Consider the following 15,519-nt stretch of genomic DNA (forward strand, 5'->3'; position numbering starts at 1 on the left):
CATTTTCTCCCTACCCTCTCTTCTTGGAATCTCTTGCAGCCACATGGCTTCAGCCATCCTATGTGATGATGCCTCCTCAATTCCCATCTCCAGTTATGACCTCTTTGCAGCATTCCAGACTCACATTTCCAGCTGTCCTTTGAACATCTCCACCTGGATGGCCTAACAGCATGGCAAACTTAGTATGTCCAAATGAATGAAGCCATCTCTCCCAAATCCATGTTCCCTACTTCCATTAATGGAAGGTTAATCTCAACCCGACAGACCTCTTAAGGCTCTTAAGCGAAATCTTTGATTTCACCCCATTCTCTGCTCCATCTGTGAAAGCTCTTACAAGCAAGATCTGTCACTGTTCTCCTGTGAATTTTCCATCTGGCTCCACTTTCCCCCTCTCCCCACCCTTCCCAAAGTCCCTCCTCTAAGGGAGGCTGTCCCTGCTTTTCGTTACCTATTTCAGTATTGTCCTGACTGGTCATCTTGGTGACTTTCATTCCCCTTCCCCCTCGCCCAGATCTATCTTGCCCCCTGTTTGTGGTGTTCCTGAAGCACAGTTGTGATCATCTTGCTCACTTGCCCAGAAACAATGGCTTCCCTCTGCCTGTGGGATAACTGCCGCATTCCTCATGGAGCACTCAGGTTTGTCCACAGTCTGGCCCTTCTGACCTCTTCAGTTTTCTCCCCCTTCTCAAATCTGAATATTCCTTGTCACCAAATGTGTTCTATATTTTCTTGAGTTTAAAACTTCCCTTATAAAATTCACTCTGAAATGCCTTCTTTTCCAGCTTACATATTTCTTTTAAGCTTAGCTCAGATGCTACTTCTTCTGTAAGTCTGCCATGATCTGTCACAATACTCTCTTAGTACCTCTTTTTAGGTTCTTCTCTCTGTACTTGGAATTGGTTGAGTAAGTTTTATGCAATACTGATCTAAATGGTCTTTGTTGGCCCATGTGGACTGGAGGCTTGTTAACAAGAGAAACTGCCCTCATTCTTACCGGCACATCCTTTTTTTTCAGTGCTAGTTTTATTTTTTTCCATGACAGAGATCTGAAAAATCTGTCTGCCAAAATGAAAGTCTTGAGTTTATTGTGAGATATGTTATTTACATGTTATTAAAGTTGAGCAAAATAAGTCAAAGCTTTAAAATTGTAAGTGCATGTAGATTGTTGCCCTTCTCTGTTACCCCCAATTTATTATGCTAATTAATGCAATGAACAAAGTTAATAACTTTTTATAGTTCCTAATTGTATCTTTTGGGAAATGAGATTGACCTAAACTAAACAGGTATTTTTGAAAACTGCAGCTTTAAAAATTAGATTATTCTTGTAGTAAATACCAACTTTCTCTTAGTCCAGTTCATTTGATGAACTGTTTTTTTCCCCATACTTTAATGATTTTGTGTAATAAACCACAGAGGTGGTGATGGTGGTGGGGGGTGTGCTTTGGGAATGGTTGGGGAAGAGACTTAAAAAGTGTAACCATAGTGTTGGCACAGCCTCCTGTAGCACATCTGCAGTCTGTGGCTCTGTGGTGGAAGGGGAGCCATCAGAGCACCCCCTTGCCAATTGCATCTGAACCCCTGGTCAGACTCTGCGTAGCTTCCTTGGAACAGGAACTGAGCAAGGATACAGAAGGAAGAGGTTCTGCCTCAGTCCATGTCCCATCTCTGCCACTCAGAGTCTTGGTGAACTTTGGCAAGTTTTCTTTTCTCATTATAGTTCAGTTATGGAGTGATTAATTGTACCTACTTCATAAGTTCATCATGCAGACTGAATGAGATACCATGTCTGTCTTGCAGTATCTCTGTGGACATCTGCATGGGGCAGTGCCATGTGCTCTGAGGCACCGTATTCTAATAGGATAACTTTTCAAGTAATAAACCTTCTCATTCAGGGTAAAAATAGTACTTTATAGAGCCCATATAATTTTAGTTCTCTTAGGTTTGAATCAGTGTTTTAAAATAATTCATTTCAAAACGGAAAAAAATTTCTTAGTTTCCTGGTTCAACTTCATATTGAATAAAAACCTTCCAATGCCAGAAATAAATGTCTTCAGATTCCACAGAGGTATCACAACCCTCTTCTTTCCTTTTATTCTTAGAATAAAAAACAAATTTATGGTGTTTGTTATCTTAAGAATGTCCTCAATTGTGTATTTTCATATCAAATGAAAAAATAGTATTTCATTGTTTTGCTTATGTTTAAATAGCTAAGAATATATATTTTTTAAATGTGAATACTGGTTTTAAACACAGTAAGCTGCCAGATTTCATAAGACATAGAAATATCATTTTTATGTTTTCTAAAAATCTAATAAAATCCAAATGGAGAAAAGTCTCAGCACAGGCATGAATTACCACATGCAGTTTCAGTGTATCATTATCAGACTACACAGTTATTTGAATGAATTCATGACCCTTCCAAATCTTTGCAAATTTCCCACAAAGTTTCTCTTTCTTCAGAACATCTGGGGATTTGGCTCTTTCAGGCCTCAGATCTTCAGAACAATCTTTCTTCTGGGTGTGCACAGGCTCTGGCTCTCCCTTCTCCCTTGAAAGTCTCTTGTTACAGGAACAGAGGGGCTTGTCCTTGTACTGGAATCCTTATTCTACCCAGGCGGTATTGGCTGCCTTCCTTCCCGTTTATATAGCACTCCACTTTAGAGCTACCAGCATTAAGCTGTCTTATTGATACGCATTCTAGTTTGCTCTGTTGCACTCATATTTTCCATGTTATCCTTTTTACAATGATGGTATGCTACCTTTCCTAGAGCTGGTACTGACAAGTTGAGGTGGCAGATTCAGGGCAGGGCCTGTTCAGCACTCAACCCCTCTTCCTTCCTTCCTTTCTCTTCATATGGCAGTGTCCCTAACACCAGAGAGGAGCTGAAGGGACCTAAGGGACACCAGGTAAGGCTAAAGTGGTTATGTCCACCTCAAGTGATACATTTAGGTGGTGGTAATTGCCCTGTATCAGGGATTGTAAAATTTAACTAACATGATTGTTCTCATTGCATCTTTTATTTTTTCAAAGTCTCACTTGGAATTCAAATAAATGAAACAGATAAATACTGCCCCTAGTTGAAGGTTGAGGCAAAACCTGCTTGTTTGGCCTATTATCATTTCACTTCATCCCTTGTCCCTGGCCTCTGGAATCTCCGTGTAGCCCTAGGGCTCTCAGGAAAGCAGTTTTGAAGTGACTGATACAGAGTCCTGGTGCCTTCAGTTTCGCTCTGGTCTGAGATGTCTGGACACTGCTAAGAAACCCCCTTCCTACCCTATGCATGTTGTTAATACTGCGCTTTCATGTACTGTTTCCGTTTTAGTAAATAATTCACTCCATTCATTCAGTTACATTGGCCGACAACCTCTAAGTCATTGTTGACTCCTCTACTATCCACTTTCAATTCATTAGCAAATCATATTGGTTTTCTATCTTCAGATATATCCCCCTTGCCACCCTGTTCAGCCTCTTGTTTTTCTCCTAGAAACTGCACTAGCCAACTAGCCATCTTCTTGTCACTGTTTGCCTCCCTGAAACCTAGTACAGTGGTTAATTACATGGATTCTGAAACCAGATTGCCATAGTTCATCACTGGACCTTCTGCCATGTGACACTGAGAACATTAATTAGCCTTTCTAGGCCTCAGTTTCCTTAACTGTCAAATGAAGGTGAGGATGATGATACTCTTCACCTCATATGGTAGTGCCAGATGAGTTTTGTACACATAAATTACTTAGAATAGTACTTGACAAATAGTGAACATCCAATAAATGTTATGAATTGGATAATATTGAGGTTATTGCAAACTGTTAAAAACTGACCTTTTTAAAGCAGTAATCAGATGTATTCTCCAGGGGCTTCCTGTCACTTTCAGAACTATATCCAGAGTCCTCACCATGGCTTGCTGGACACCCTCTGATCATTATTTGCCCTTGCTCATTCTCTCCCAGCTGGCTTGTTGTTCTCCACCCTGGCCAGCCATCTGCCTTTGCACTCATTTTCCCTCTGATGGGTATGCTTACCCCCTTGCTACTCCATTTAAGTCTCTGTTCATGTGGAAGATCCTCAGAGCCGTCTTCCCTGACCACTGTTGTAGAAAATTGTCCCGTCATTTTCTATATCCTTTGACTTAGTTTTTTTCAGCCTTATGAAAGAGAATTTATCACTACCATAACATTATTTTATATATCTATTTGTTTGTTGTTATTTATCCCACTATACTAACTTCTGTAATAAATGAAAGCAAGGAGCTTTGTCTACTTTATTCACTGTTTAAGCACTAAGGACTTTAATATACATAGTAGATGCTCAAGAGGTATTTGTTAAATGGATGGATGGGTTGGGATGGGGTGGGTGAATGGAGATTTTCCCTTCATGCTTTGCACAAGAGATACTGAGGTTAGATGCTGGGATCAGACAGTTGTAGAGGCCTGAGTGAACTTGCTGGAGATGAGATCACTTCAGGGAAGAGTTCAAGTTGTTGTTTTTTTCCATTCTTTTCTAAATAAAAATGTATTCGTTAATTCACCATAATCATATTAATTAATCACAAATAGGTTAGTGCCTTTCCTTAGCAGCTAATGACCCAGAAATTGTTTGTGTTTCTCTTTTATGGAGCATTATTAAACCACAAAACCCATGCCATTCTCCCTCTTATTCCCAAGCTCAGGTCCTAAGAGGAGGAATTTAAGTCTGTCCGGAACCAGGAGAAATAGAAGCATATGTAATATGCACCAAAAATTCTGCTTCTGATAAAGGGCAGTTGGTTCAGAGTGTCTATGAAATTGTGATTTTATTTTTAAGCATTCATGTTTAAAATGCTTCCTAGTCTAGAGATGGAACACCTCATGATTTATTTACTAATTAGTTGAATATGAATTTTAAAAACTAGCATTCCGTTTATCTTAAATAATGATATAATTTCATAACTGATAACTTTATACTAATTTGTTGACATTAATACTGAGAGTTGATTTTGATACATATTAGGGAAATAAATATTGGAGAAATGAATGTTTCAAGAATAATTTTTGACTTTGTTCTTGTATTCTTCAGAATTCCTGAGACTTATTTTTTAATCATCCCTACTAATTTCATTTGATTCTTATATACTACATTCCTGGAACACATCAGTATATGGTGCTTTTAATTTTGGCCCTCTCTTTCACCTTAATTCTTATTAACATGCAGCAGTCTTCTGAACTACATCTTGTTATATAATCTGAGTGAAAAAAATGACTTTCTTTCTGATTTGAAGAGGGGTTAGTCACATGCTGATTTTATCATTTAGCCTTTTTTTTTTAATCACTGACATTAAATGAGGTAATGTTTGAAGCTGACCTTCTAAATTATGGTACCATTCCAAATGGGTGACATTCGAAGACATTGTGAGCAGCAGTACAGGTATTCTGTGGGAAGCTCGCAGGGGAGAAGTCTCCCATAGAGCAAGACAAAAACTCCCTTGATCTGGATTATCAGTATGAATAAAGATCATGAACATGGGTTCCACTGACCTTTGGGGTTTTAAGTAGGGCAGCTGGCTGGTGACAGCTCACAGCAGCGCTGCACCCGGCCTTTGAGTGTCAGCTCTTCCATCAGAGCACAGCCAAATCCACCAGGCCTTGGATTGCTGGATTATTCATCATCTTACCCTTGTGTTCTCCGTAGAATCTCTGTGCCTCTTCTTATCTACAAAATAGGATTTTTACTAGAGGGAATTTAAGCACAAGTCACAGTAGCCAAAAATCAGAGATCACTTCTATAATCCATTTTCCCTTTTTGTTTAAACATGGACTTTAAGAATTATTATTATTATTATTGTTGTTGTTGTTATTATTATTATTATTATTATTATTATTATTATTATTATTATTATTATTATTATTACAGGCCATGGTTGCTTGTTATCCAGGCAATGGAACGGGTTATGTACGTCATGTTGATAATCCAAATGGAGATGGAAGATGTGTGACATGTATATATTATCTTAATAAAGACTGGGATGCCAAGGTATGCAATTTAATTGAGCCTTTGTTTTTTTCTCACAGTTATTTTTTTCTCACAATTATTAAGATTCATACTCTTCATCGGTGAGACTGTCTTGAACACATAGAACTGTTAAAAAAATTGTTTCTTATCCAGAAAATCTAATACAAAATATTAAGCATTAAAAAAAAATTTCTTTCTTACATTTGTTTCAGTCACTCAGGTATTAGTGAATCTTTATAAAATGAAACAAATACTTATATTTCTCAGTGAATTCCCTTATCTTCGTATATTGAAGCATTCATCCAAAATTTTGGCTTTTACAAAAAATGTTATTTTTTTAAATACATTCTTATTAATAGTTTTTATAAAAACACTTCTGTGAATGACTGTGTTATAATGGACTTTTGAGGAAGATTGTGTATAATTATTATGGATTATGTACTACAATATCCTGTATTTCATTCTTCACGTTGTTATAGAGATGTTACCTGGCATTGGGTTGTTGAAGATTGGAGGCAGGATTCTTTCCTTCCATGATTATGGAAAAACTAGAAGTTCATCAGTACTGACAAATCCTATAAGCCAGCCACAATATGCAGTACATTTAATCTCTCTTGTTTTATGTACATAGTCCCTTAATATTAGCCCGAGTTTCACTTAAGTTTAAGTGATTTAAACTTAAGATGTATGTCATGTGTTATTGCACTGGAGATTGTATAAACTAATTTTTTGGTTGATATTTTTAAAAATCATTTTTTATTTTCTTTTATTGAAGGAAAATATTCAAATCAAAAAGTGAACACAGTGGATAGCCCAGTGGATTCTCATAGATTGAACACACCTGAGGAGCCAGGGTAATTTTTAAAAATCAAATAGCTTTTAAAACACTGCCTTCCCCCACCCCCAACCTCCACACACAAAACACGCAAATGGAAACAAGTCTGTTTTTACTTTTATTTATTTATTCTTTGTTGGCATATAGTTTACATAGTACTGCAGTTGTTTCAGGTGGACAGCATTGTGATTCAATGTTCATATACATTACAAAATGCTCACAGTGGTAAGTATGCTTACCATCTCTCACCACTCCAAGTTAATACAATATCATTGGGGAAACCACCACATCTTAATGTGTAAAAAACCTAATATTGAGGATATGGTCATAGTCCTCTAGTAATCTTTCTATATCATAAAGAGTTTCATCTGTCCTGGTCCAAGTTCAAAATGGAGGTAAGTTTTACTGCTAATCTGATTTTGAGGTATTGTGTGAACAAGCATAGTTGTTCTGTTACAGCTTTTGAAGTTTGAAATAGAGAAATAAATTTTGGAATCACCTTGAGCCCAATGCACAAAACAGATTGGTGTAATTTTGGCTAAATCTTAAGAAAAAGTTTTTTCCAGATTTTGTGAATATCTAGAAAGCCCAGTAATGCTTGGTCAACTCCTAACTTCTATATTTTATAAAGTTCTTTCTAGGTTTGATTTCCTTTTTATTTTCATAGTACCTAGCCAAAATCATTTATATATATATATATATTTTTTAAATTAGTATGTAAGCAGACAGAAGTCCTTATTAGTACTTTAATATGTAGAACTGAAAACTTCTGTTGCAGGATTGCTATATATGTACTGTGTGTCAGACAATGTTCTGGGTGCTAGAGATAGAGAGGCAGTAGTAATAGCCCTTATAGAGCTTGAGATCTAGTGGAGAGTACAGATCATTAGATTGACAAGTACACCAAGTGCAGGACAGATTGCTCTGTGGGCGGATGGGAGGGCCATCTAATTCAGAGGTCAGGGAAGGTTTCCCAGAGGAAGACTGGAAACTTAAACTGTCTCTTTTTATAAGATTCCAGCAGATCACCTTTTGATTATTCAGTTACTACGGTCAAAGGAAAGGGGGCAGGGAAAGGAAAGAACATATGTTGTGGGTCACAGTCCAGAAGGTCTTTAGAAATTGAATTAAATTAGAGCAACAGTGGAACCACAGGAAGGCACAGTTGCTGGGGTACTTGCCCAGCAACATTGGAACCAGAGGAAGGTAGTGGGCAGTGGCTTGAATTTAACTTCCTTGGGGATGAACCTGATAAACAACTACTCTAACTATGGATTCTAGGAATAGGCTCAACCTCCATGAGTCTGGAGTTAAAGTTCCTTTCACTTTAAGAGACTACCTGCATGGAAGTTTAGTTTTTCACGGGTAAAGACTACTCAGTTGGTTGGGTTTTGCCTCACTTTAATTTCCCCCAGATTATAATTGCCAGGACAGCATCTGCCTACATTATTCCCTGCTCTGCACCTGGGGCCCACCACCCATCCCAGAACAACAGACATTCATTCAGTATTGGGATGAGTAGATGAGTCCATCTGATTCCCCAAAACAAAGGATTTATGTGTGGGAAATTAGTAATAATCCTTTCTGGGTGGAATCCAGCTTTTTAAGCAGGTAATATTGCTGTCAGGCCCCGACTGGAAGGGGCGATTGAGCTACAGTTTCTAATAGTGGCCACAGTGGTATGATGCTGATGATAAATGATGATACTTTCTACGGATAAACTTAATTCCATAAATCAGAGGCATTAAATTTGTGGCTGTCTTTTTAATTATGCATTCAACTTTAAATATAATAAATTATTTATTTGACATACTTAACCATTTGTAGTAATTTATTCAAGATGATTTGAAATGGATACATTTTAAGAATAGGCTAAGCACATCATTAACATACATAAATAAGAAATGTTTTCCAGTTATTAAAACTTTCAAATGTTATTTTAAGACTTTGAAATTCAGGTAATATTCATCTGCCTCAAGTATTTACAAAAATCCCTGAAACAAGAAATGAATTTTCCCTAGGTCAGTGTACATGCTTGGAATCTCTGCCCACCTTCATGCCTTGTTCTTTGAGATACACTGTGAGCAGCCTAATTAAGAATTTTGATTCACTGAAGTGGTCCCCCCACCCACCCAAATTTAATTTTGAAGCACCCGTGGTTACTCATACTTACATACTTGGCTCTTTTCCTAGGTAAGTGGAGGTATACTTCGAATTTTTCCAGAAGGCAAAGCCCAGTTTGCTGACATTGAACCCAAATTTGATAGACTGCTGTTTTTCTGGTCTGACCGCCGCAACCCTCATGAAGTACAACCAGCATATGCTACAAGGTAATATTCCTTTAAAGAAAACACTGGTAAAGCATATGGTAGGATAGGAGGGGGTAGATCATCTTGCTGTCCTTCAGTTACCATTGCCATAATGCTGCAGTCATCACTTCTAATTTGAATAATTGTATGAGACTCACTACAATAGTACTAAATGTGTGTGACTTGTTGTGCACAGCCACTCCTTGTCTGGGGTGACAAATGAAAGCACAGGCTTGTTTTTGGCCTGCCTCCTTGATTTGCACATCTCTTTACTGCTGTCCCCCACTGGTTGTGTGAGAGTTTTCACTTGGGGGATACAAAGATTAGACAGAGAAGGAAAAGAGCAGTTTTTTAAAAGGTGGTGGGGTTGCGGGGAGAGAAAGATGCTATAGAGCAGTGATACAGAGAGGAAAATAAGAGGTACCTAGAGCGTAGAAGTAGAGAAAAAAAGTGTAGAAGAAAGAAAAGTAAAGGCTACTGTGTGGGAAATTAATGTTAGATAAATACCCCTTTAGCTTGTTACAAAAGTAGGCATCTGTAGGCTTGTTACACTCTTTTCTACGTTACACATATATATTCTTCTTTATATTTTCTGCATTTCACATTATTTTTATGCATGGTTTAGTGTTCTAAACCTATTGTTTATTCTTTGAAAAAGCTTTTTTAAACCATTTTCCATGATTCAATTAAAATGTCAAGACTGTTAAATAGAAGACACGCATTTTTGTAAAAATAAATTATTTGTAGAAAAAGAGTACTGTTTTTTAAATACCTATTTTTCATTATGTAAAGAACATTGGGCTAGTGAATTATTGGCACACAGTTTCTCAGATCTGGTGACGAGGCCTACCCATAGATACGCTGGAGAAGAGATGGCTTTTAATGTTAGGGATGGGCCAGCCCTGGATGAGGTTCCAATGCTAGATTTTTTGTCACCTCTCTCTCTTTTTTTTTGGCTTCTTTCTGAGCAGTGTTGCCTTCAGCCCTAATCCCCATAAGTGAGCAGCAAGCTGAACAGTTTGTAGCTAGAGATCATAAGAACCCAAAATAAAAATGGGGGGAGATCCTGTCACATCACATGATATGCTCTCCTCAATTTTCATCTCTCCTCTCCACATACCATGTCTGTCTACCCTAAGAGATTCTTTAAAACCTTCTCTAACCTACAAACCACTTCATAGACCTTCCTTTTTATGGAATCTTGAGTATGGCCTGGTTGTATCATTTTTAGATGAACAGATGATGGACATTTTTAGGTAGTAAATAGATGCCAAATGATTACAGAGGGTAAGTGTACAGGAGTTTGGAGGAGAAGTGGTCTTAAATCAGCATGGGTGAGTCCAGGGTCACAGTGAAAAGAGGAGCTTAGGGCCTAGAATGAGGAGGGACAGGAATGGTGCTGTTAGTAAAGTCCTAGGAGAAAAGGCAAAATGTTCAAGCTGCAGCAGAGTTTAACGTGAGGAGAAGCATTCTTCTGATAGATCAACAGAGACAGTGCAGGCATATAGTAGTTTTAAGTTGTTTTCTGGGGAGGACTTAGGGCTATACAGACTGATGCAGATATTAGAACTCTGATTGCTGAGTACCTATAAGTTTGTGGCATGGGCAGAAGAGAGATAAGATTGTATACATACACCTTTCCCTTTCCCAAAGTCCCTGGGAAGGTAGAAGAGGCTCCATGGTAAGACAGGTGCTAGAACTCTAAAAAGAGAAGAATCTGCAAGTTGGGTGGCCAAAATTCTACCTCAGCTTTGTCCCTACCCAGCTGAGTAAGCTGTGGGCATCAAGTCTCCCCAGTTGTCCAAACTTCCAGACTCTGACTACTCTGCCTTTGACTCTTGACTCAAATACATTACGTGATTTTAGTTCTTTCACATTTACCAGGCTTTTGTTTGATCAGTATTGCTCCCCACCCACCCACCCCCACATCCCCCAATATGCAACATAGTTTATCTAATTGCTCTGTTTTACTAAGAAATTAATTGCCTGTAGTGTGCTTTCACTTCTGATAGTACAGATACATTTCCCCTGTATTGGTACCAAAAGGTGTAACTATGTGCTTTGTAGCATTTAATAAGCGAGAGATTTCTCATTTATTTGTGGAATGAGATATTCCAAATAAGTGAAATTTTCATAAATGTGGAGCTAAACTTTAAATGTCAAAACATAGTATAATTGTTTTGATAAAAATTCTGAGAGATTCTTAGCATACTTAAACTTTCTCGATGATTCCAGGTTGTAAAATTGTGAACAGCCATCATTGTTCTTGTTGTAATGTAGTCATGCCCACAGAGGCTGTTGAAACTGCTAGCCTCCCTTTCACTAAAGGGTCCCAGGCCTCGAGTCCTTTTCTGTTTCTATTCTCGTCTTTTAGACTTAGGCCATGATAGTGTGCTTTTTCTGTAAAGCCATTCTTTCACCTTTCTGCTTCTGATCTCTGGGCTTGCAAGACATAAGTAGGTTCAGCAGTATTAAGAAAGTCATAAAAGCTCATCAACTTGGCGACATCAATTTTAGCTACTGCTGGCTCTCTGCTGTGCTCTTGAGCATTGAGGCTGCTGGATAAGTGGGCTGTTACTACGCTCATTTGTCCTCTGTTGTCATTCCAATTAGGCGTAATTTTGGCATTACAAGTTTTAATGGACAATTGCAACAGCATAGAGCATTCTCCCCATGTGATGATTCTTTCTTACCCTATTCTAAATTTTCTTTTAGGTACGCAATAACTGTTTGGTATTTTGATGCAGATGAGAGAGCACGAGCTAAAGTAAAATATCTAACAGGTAAACATTATTTGGGGCCAGGGAATACTGGAAGTAAAACGCCCTGAGTCAGGTGGTGCTTCAGTGAGGCAACAGTCTCCTTGTTTTTGTCAAATTCCTTAATTCCCTTACTCAAAAGAGGACTTCTCTTAAGTCATCTTCACTGTTATCTTTAGCCAACAAAATTGTCCAAAATCAGGAAAGTCTGGGTCAAAGAAGTCTGAGAAATTATTCAAATATAAGCTGAGTTTTCTGTGATTATTCTTTTTAATAACAGGCTGCTGAACTCTTGGTACCTGCCATCTGGCTTCTTTTCATTCTCCCCTTAGAAGAAAGTTCATATCCTTTATTTTTTAAACATACAAGTGCTAAAGAATTCTCCAAGTCTTCACGTTGTATGTGGACATGAAGAAAATGCATACGAAGATGAATTAAAATGCCCAAATAAGGAAATCAGACAAGCATGTAGAATCCATATCTACCAGTGGTGTCCATAAGTCAGCACACTTGCACTAAATCTGAAGATCTTTCCATATGCCAGCCCTCTGCAACCCCACTCAGGCCTGTCTCCTAACAGTGGTGGGTCTGTTTTCCACAGGATGGACCACTTACCTGCCATTTCTTTAACCCCACCTTATAGCTCCAGAAGTCTGCTCAGTGTTCACATTACTGATTAACTAGCTATATTTTCATGAGCTATTGATAATCCCACATCAGCCTTTTATAAAACTATAAAATTGGTTGTTCATGCATTTTCTATGTATTTTAAAGTATTTGTAGCAGAAGCCTAGTGGTGTGCTTTCAGTGTCACTGAACACACTGCTATTTTATAGCAGTTCAAATTACTTTTAAAATAAAAAGAAGACCAAACTATTATTTCAGTGTAGAGAATGTTTTTTCCCTTTGAAGGTTTACCAGCTCAGAGTAACGCATGCATCATGATACAGTGCTGAGTGCTGAGTGCTTCTGGAAGTGCAAATATGATGGTTTTTGGATGACATATATTTGCAAAGTTGAACTGTTGTGCGTACTGTTAGGAACTGAGTAGGAAGCAGTAATAGAAGCTCTCTGGTGCTTAATGAATGAATTTCTTTCATTTCTTTTTTTATACCTTACAGGTGAAAAAGGTGTGAGGGTTGAACTCAATAAACCTTCTGATTCAATCAATAAAGACGTCTTATAGAGCCTTTGATCCAGCAATACCCCACTTCACCTACATGATTGTTGATGCTATTTGTTAACTTGTGAATATGAATAAATGGGGTAAAGAAAAATAGACAACCAGTTGGCATTTTAATAAGGAACCAGAAACAACTTTTTTATGTTGCTTCATAAAGAAGATTTGACTGTGTGGCTTTGTACTGCATGACTGACTCCAAACCTGTGATTGCTTCTCAGGAAGAATACAGGCTCTCAACAGAAAGTGGTATTTATTTACAGCTGGACATGAAATAGGTGCCCTAGAGAAAAGTTTTTCATTCTGATATTTTGCCAGATCTGTCATCTAGCCGAGTTCATTTCATATTTCCCTTTTTTATATAGTCAAGTTTAAATTTGAAGTAATTTTTGTATGATCAGGTACAATTTATCAAAACTGGATTGAGAAAAAATTACAGCATTATTCCCCAAATAACATCGATCTATTTTTGTAAACCTCTTCGTACTATAAAATTTTGCCCAAAAAAACCTCTTATGATGATTATTGCCAGTGATTTTCTAGGAGCACTTTAATTACCAGATGAAACATCGGATTGTTTTGTAGTCCTGTCTCATACTAATTCAAACTCTTAAAGATCACTGCTCTCATTTTTTGACATTGTTAATAATGAAACAACAGTGAAACCATCACCATTAACTACCAATAACTTTTAGTTCATGTCCTATAAGAAATACACAGGAAGAAGGTTTTATCTTTTAATTTTTTTTTAAACTAACATGACTGGCACTAAATGAACTTGATTGAGGTTATCCTCAGCATCGGGTTCCATGGTAAGGGCCTTCTTACCCTTTCAGGTGTCTCCTGTAGATGTAGAAGATAATGTCCCTAGTTCCTAAGATATTGCCCTTTGCTTTCCGTCAAGTTGATTGTACTTCCAACTTTGCTATTACATTTTCTTCCTCCCTTCCATATGCATCCCATCTGATCTGCAGATCAAAACCTGTTTCTCCTGGATCACATCAAGGGGAGATTGTATGCACATCAAGACTGAACTGTGTTATTACAGATGAAGTGCTTAGTGACACCTCAGACTGCTGCTGAGGCATTCTCCAAATGTGATGCTGGCCTCTGTATCAGTATTGAAAGATCGATGTTTAGCTTAAAAAAAAAAAGTGAATTTTGTATTTATTATGTTTTATGAGTTTTCTTTTTTACTTTTTAAATATTACAAAATCACAGCAGGCTGCCCAGACCTCTGTTATTTGATTACCAATTGGGATGGATGTCTTAGACTTCAGTTTTCTAGGCTCTTTAGCAAAGTCCAAAGGGTGGTATCCATATTTTGCATGAATTATGGGGTAAGACCATGCCCACTTCAGTTTTCTATCTCTGTCTTTGATCTTTGCCAAAATAATGTGAGCATACAGAAATATTTCTGTATATTTCAACTTATTAACAGTTTTAGCATCTGTATAGTTTGTATTCAATTAGAGACCTTTTCTATGGAAAGCTCAGTAATTTTTATTAAAAGATTGCTACTGTTCATGTAAAACATGAAAAAAATTGTTTAGTGAAACTGACTGTGGGTTTAGGGTGGGATTAATTATAGAGCATTGTGATCTCACTTCAGAGAACTCACAGGAGAAAATTAGAGTTCATTGTTGTTTTTTCCTGCTGTGTTCAGTTCTGTTCCACTTCCTCTCCTTGTTCAGATAACACAATGTAACATCTCGTAGAGTAAGTGCCTCTGCTGGCTGAACCTGGGAGCGCCAAGTTGTCTTGGCTGTCTGGCCTGGGGTGCATGCGCTGCACTGGGCCACTCAAAAGCGCTGTCGTTCTTAGGTCCAGTAGAAATTGTGTCATGTTAATGAGAGATTTCTTTGATCGCCAAGGTGTACAGAAAACAGCCTTTTAATCTAGGAGCCCTGGGTCATTCAAATGTATATCTCTGCAGTTGTACGAAGTGTCAGACTCTACTTAGTATCTGTGGTTTGTGCTTGCCCAACAGGTCTTAAATTTTCTATTTTTTGAAAAATTTAATTTCTTGGAGATCATTGTGAAAGGATCAAGAAATAACAAGGATAGTCATTTCTTTAATCTATTTAAAATCTGTTCATTTCATCTTAGTGGGACTGTTAACATGTCACCAGGCAGGACTTTAAAACAAAATTTAAAACTATTTGTGGCCTATATGTGTTTAATCCTGGTTAAAGCTTCTAATGCTGTTTTTATTCAACACATTAACCAGCTGTAAAACATACACCTTTATCAACAGCAGGCAAAGAATTTTCAGGATTCATAAATAGAAAGACTATAAAGTCATGTAATTTGAAAAGCAGTGTTTCATTATAAAAGAACTCTCAATTTGCTTGTAAAGCTAATCTAATTAAAAAGATATATAAATGTTCTTGAAAAAATTATGGTTATTTCCAGCTGTCTTTGTTTTTTAATCCTCTGTTATTCAC

The 15,519-nt window shown here is 37.5% G+C and overlaps 1 protein-coding gene across 3 annotated transcripts in view; it reads left to right on the forward strand.

The window, feature by feature from the left end:
- The window catches only part of EGLN1 (egl-9 family hypoxia inducible factor 1), a 109,710-nt gene extending 94,249 nt beyond the window's left edge, over positions 1-15,461 (forward strand). Inside the window, exons 2-5 of one of the 3 annotated variants that reach the window (XR_005063286.2) lie at positions 5,891-6,010; positions 6,765-6,843; positions 9,018-9,154; positions 11,849-11,917. Coding sequence is in view for 2 of the 3 variants with exons in the window: in XM_037025587.2 (XP_036881482.1) it covers positions 5,891-6,010; positions 9,018-9,154; positions 11,849-11,916; positions 13,014-13,078 (390 nt within the window). In the remaining variant the exon portion in view is untranslated. Of the gene's footprint in view, positions 1-5,890; positions 6,011-6,764; positions 6,844-9,017; positions 9,155-11,848; positions 11,918-13,013 lie in introns of those variants that run through there. The other 2 variants (XM_037025587.2, XM_073241289.1) reach the window with 2 other exon arrangements.
- Positions 15,462-15,519: the final 58 nt, after the last annotated feature.

This window comes from Manis javanica, chromosome 7, assembly GCF_040802235.1.
Source record: "Manis javanica isolate MJ-LG chromosome 7, MJ_LKY, whole genome shotgun sequence".
NCBI classification, from domain to species: Eukaryota; Metazoa; Chordata; class Mammalia; order Pholidota; family Manidae; genus Manis; species Manis javanica.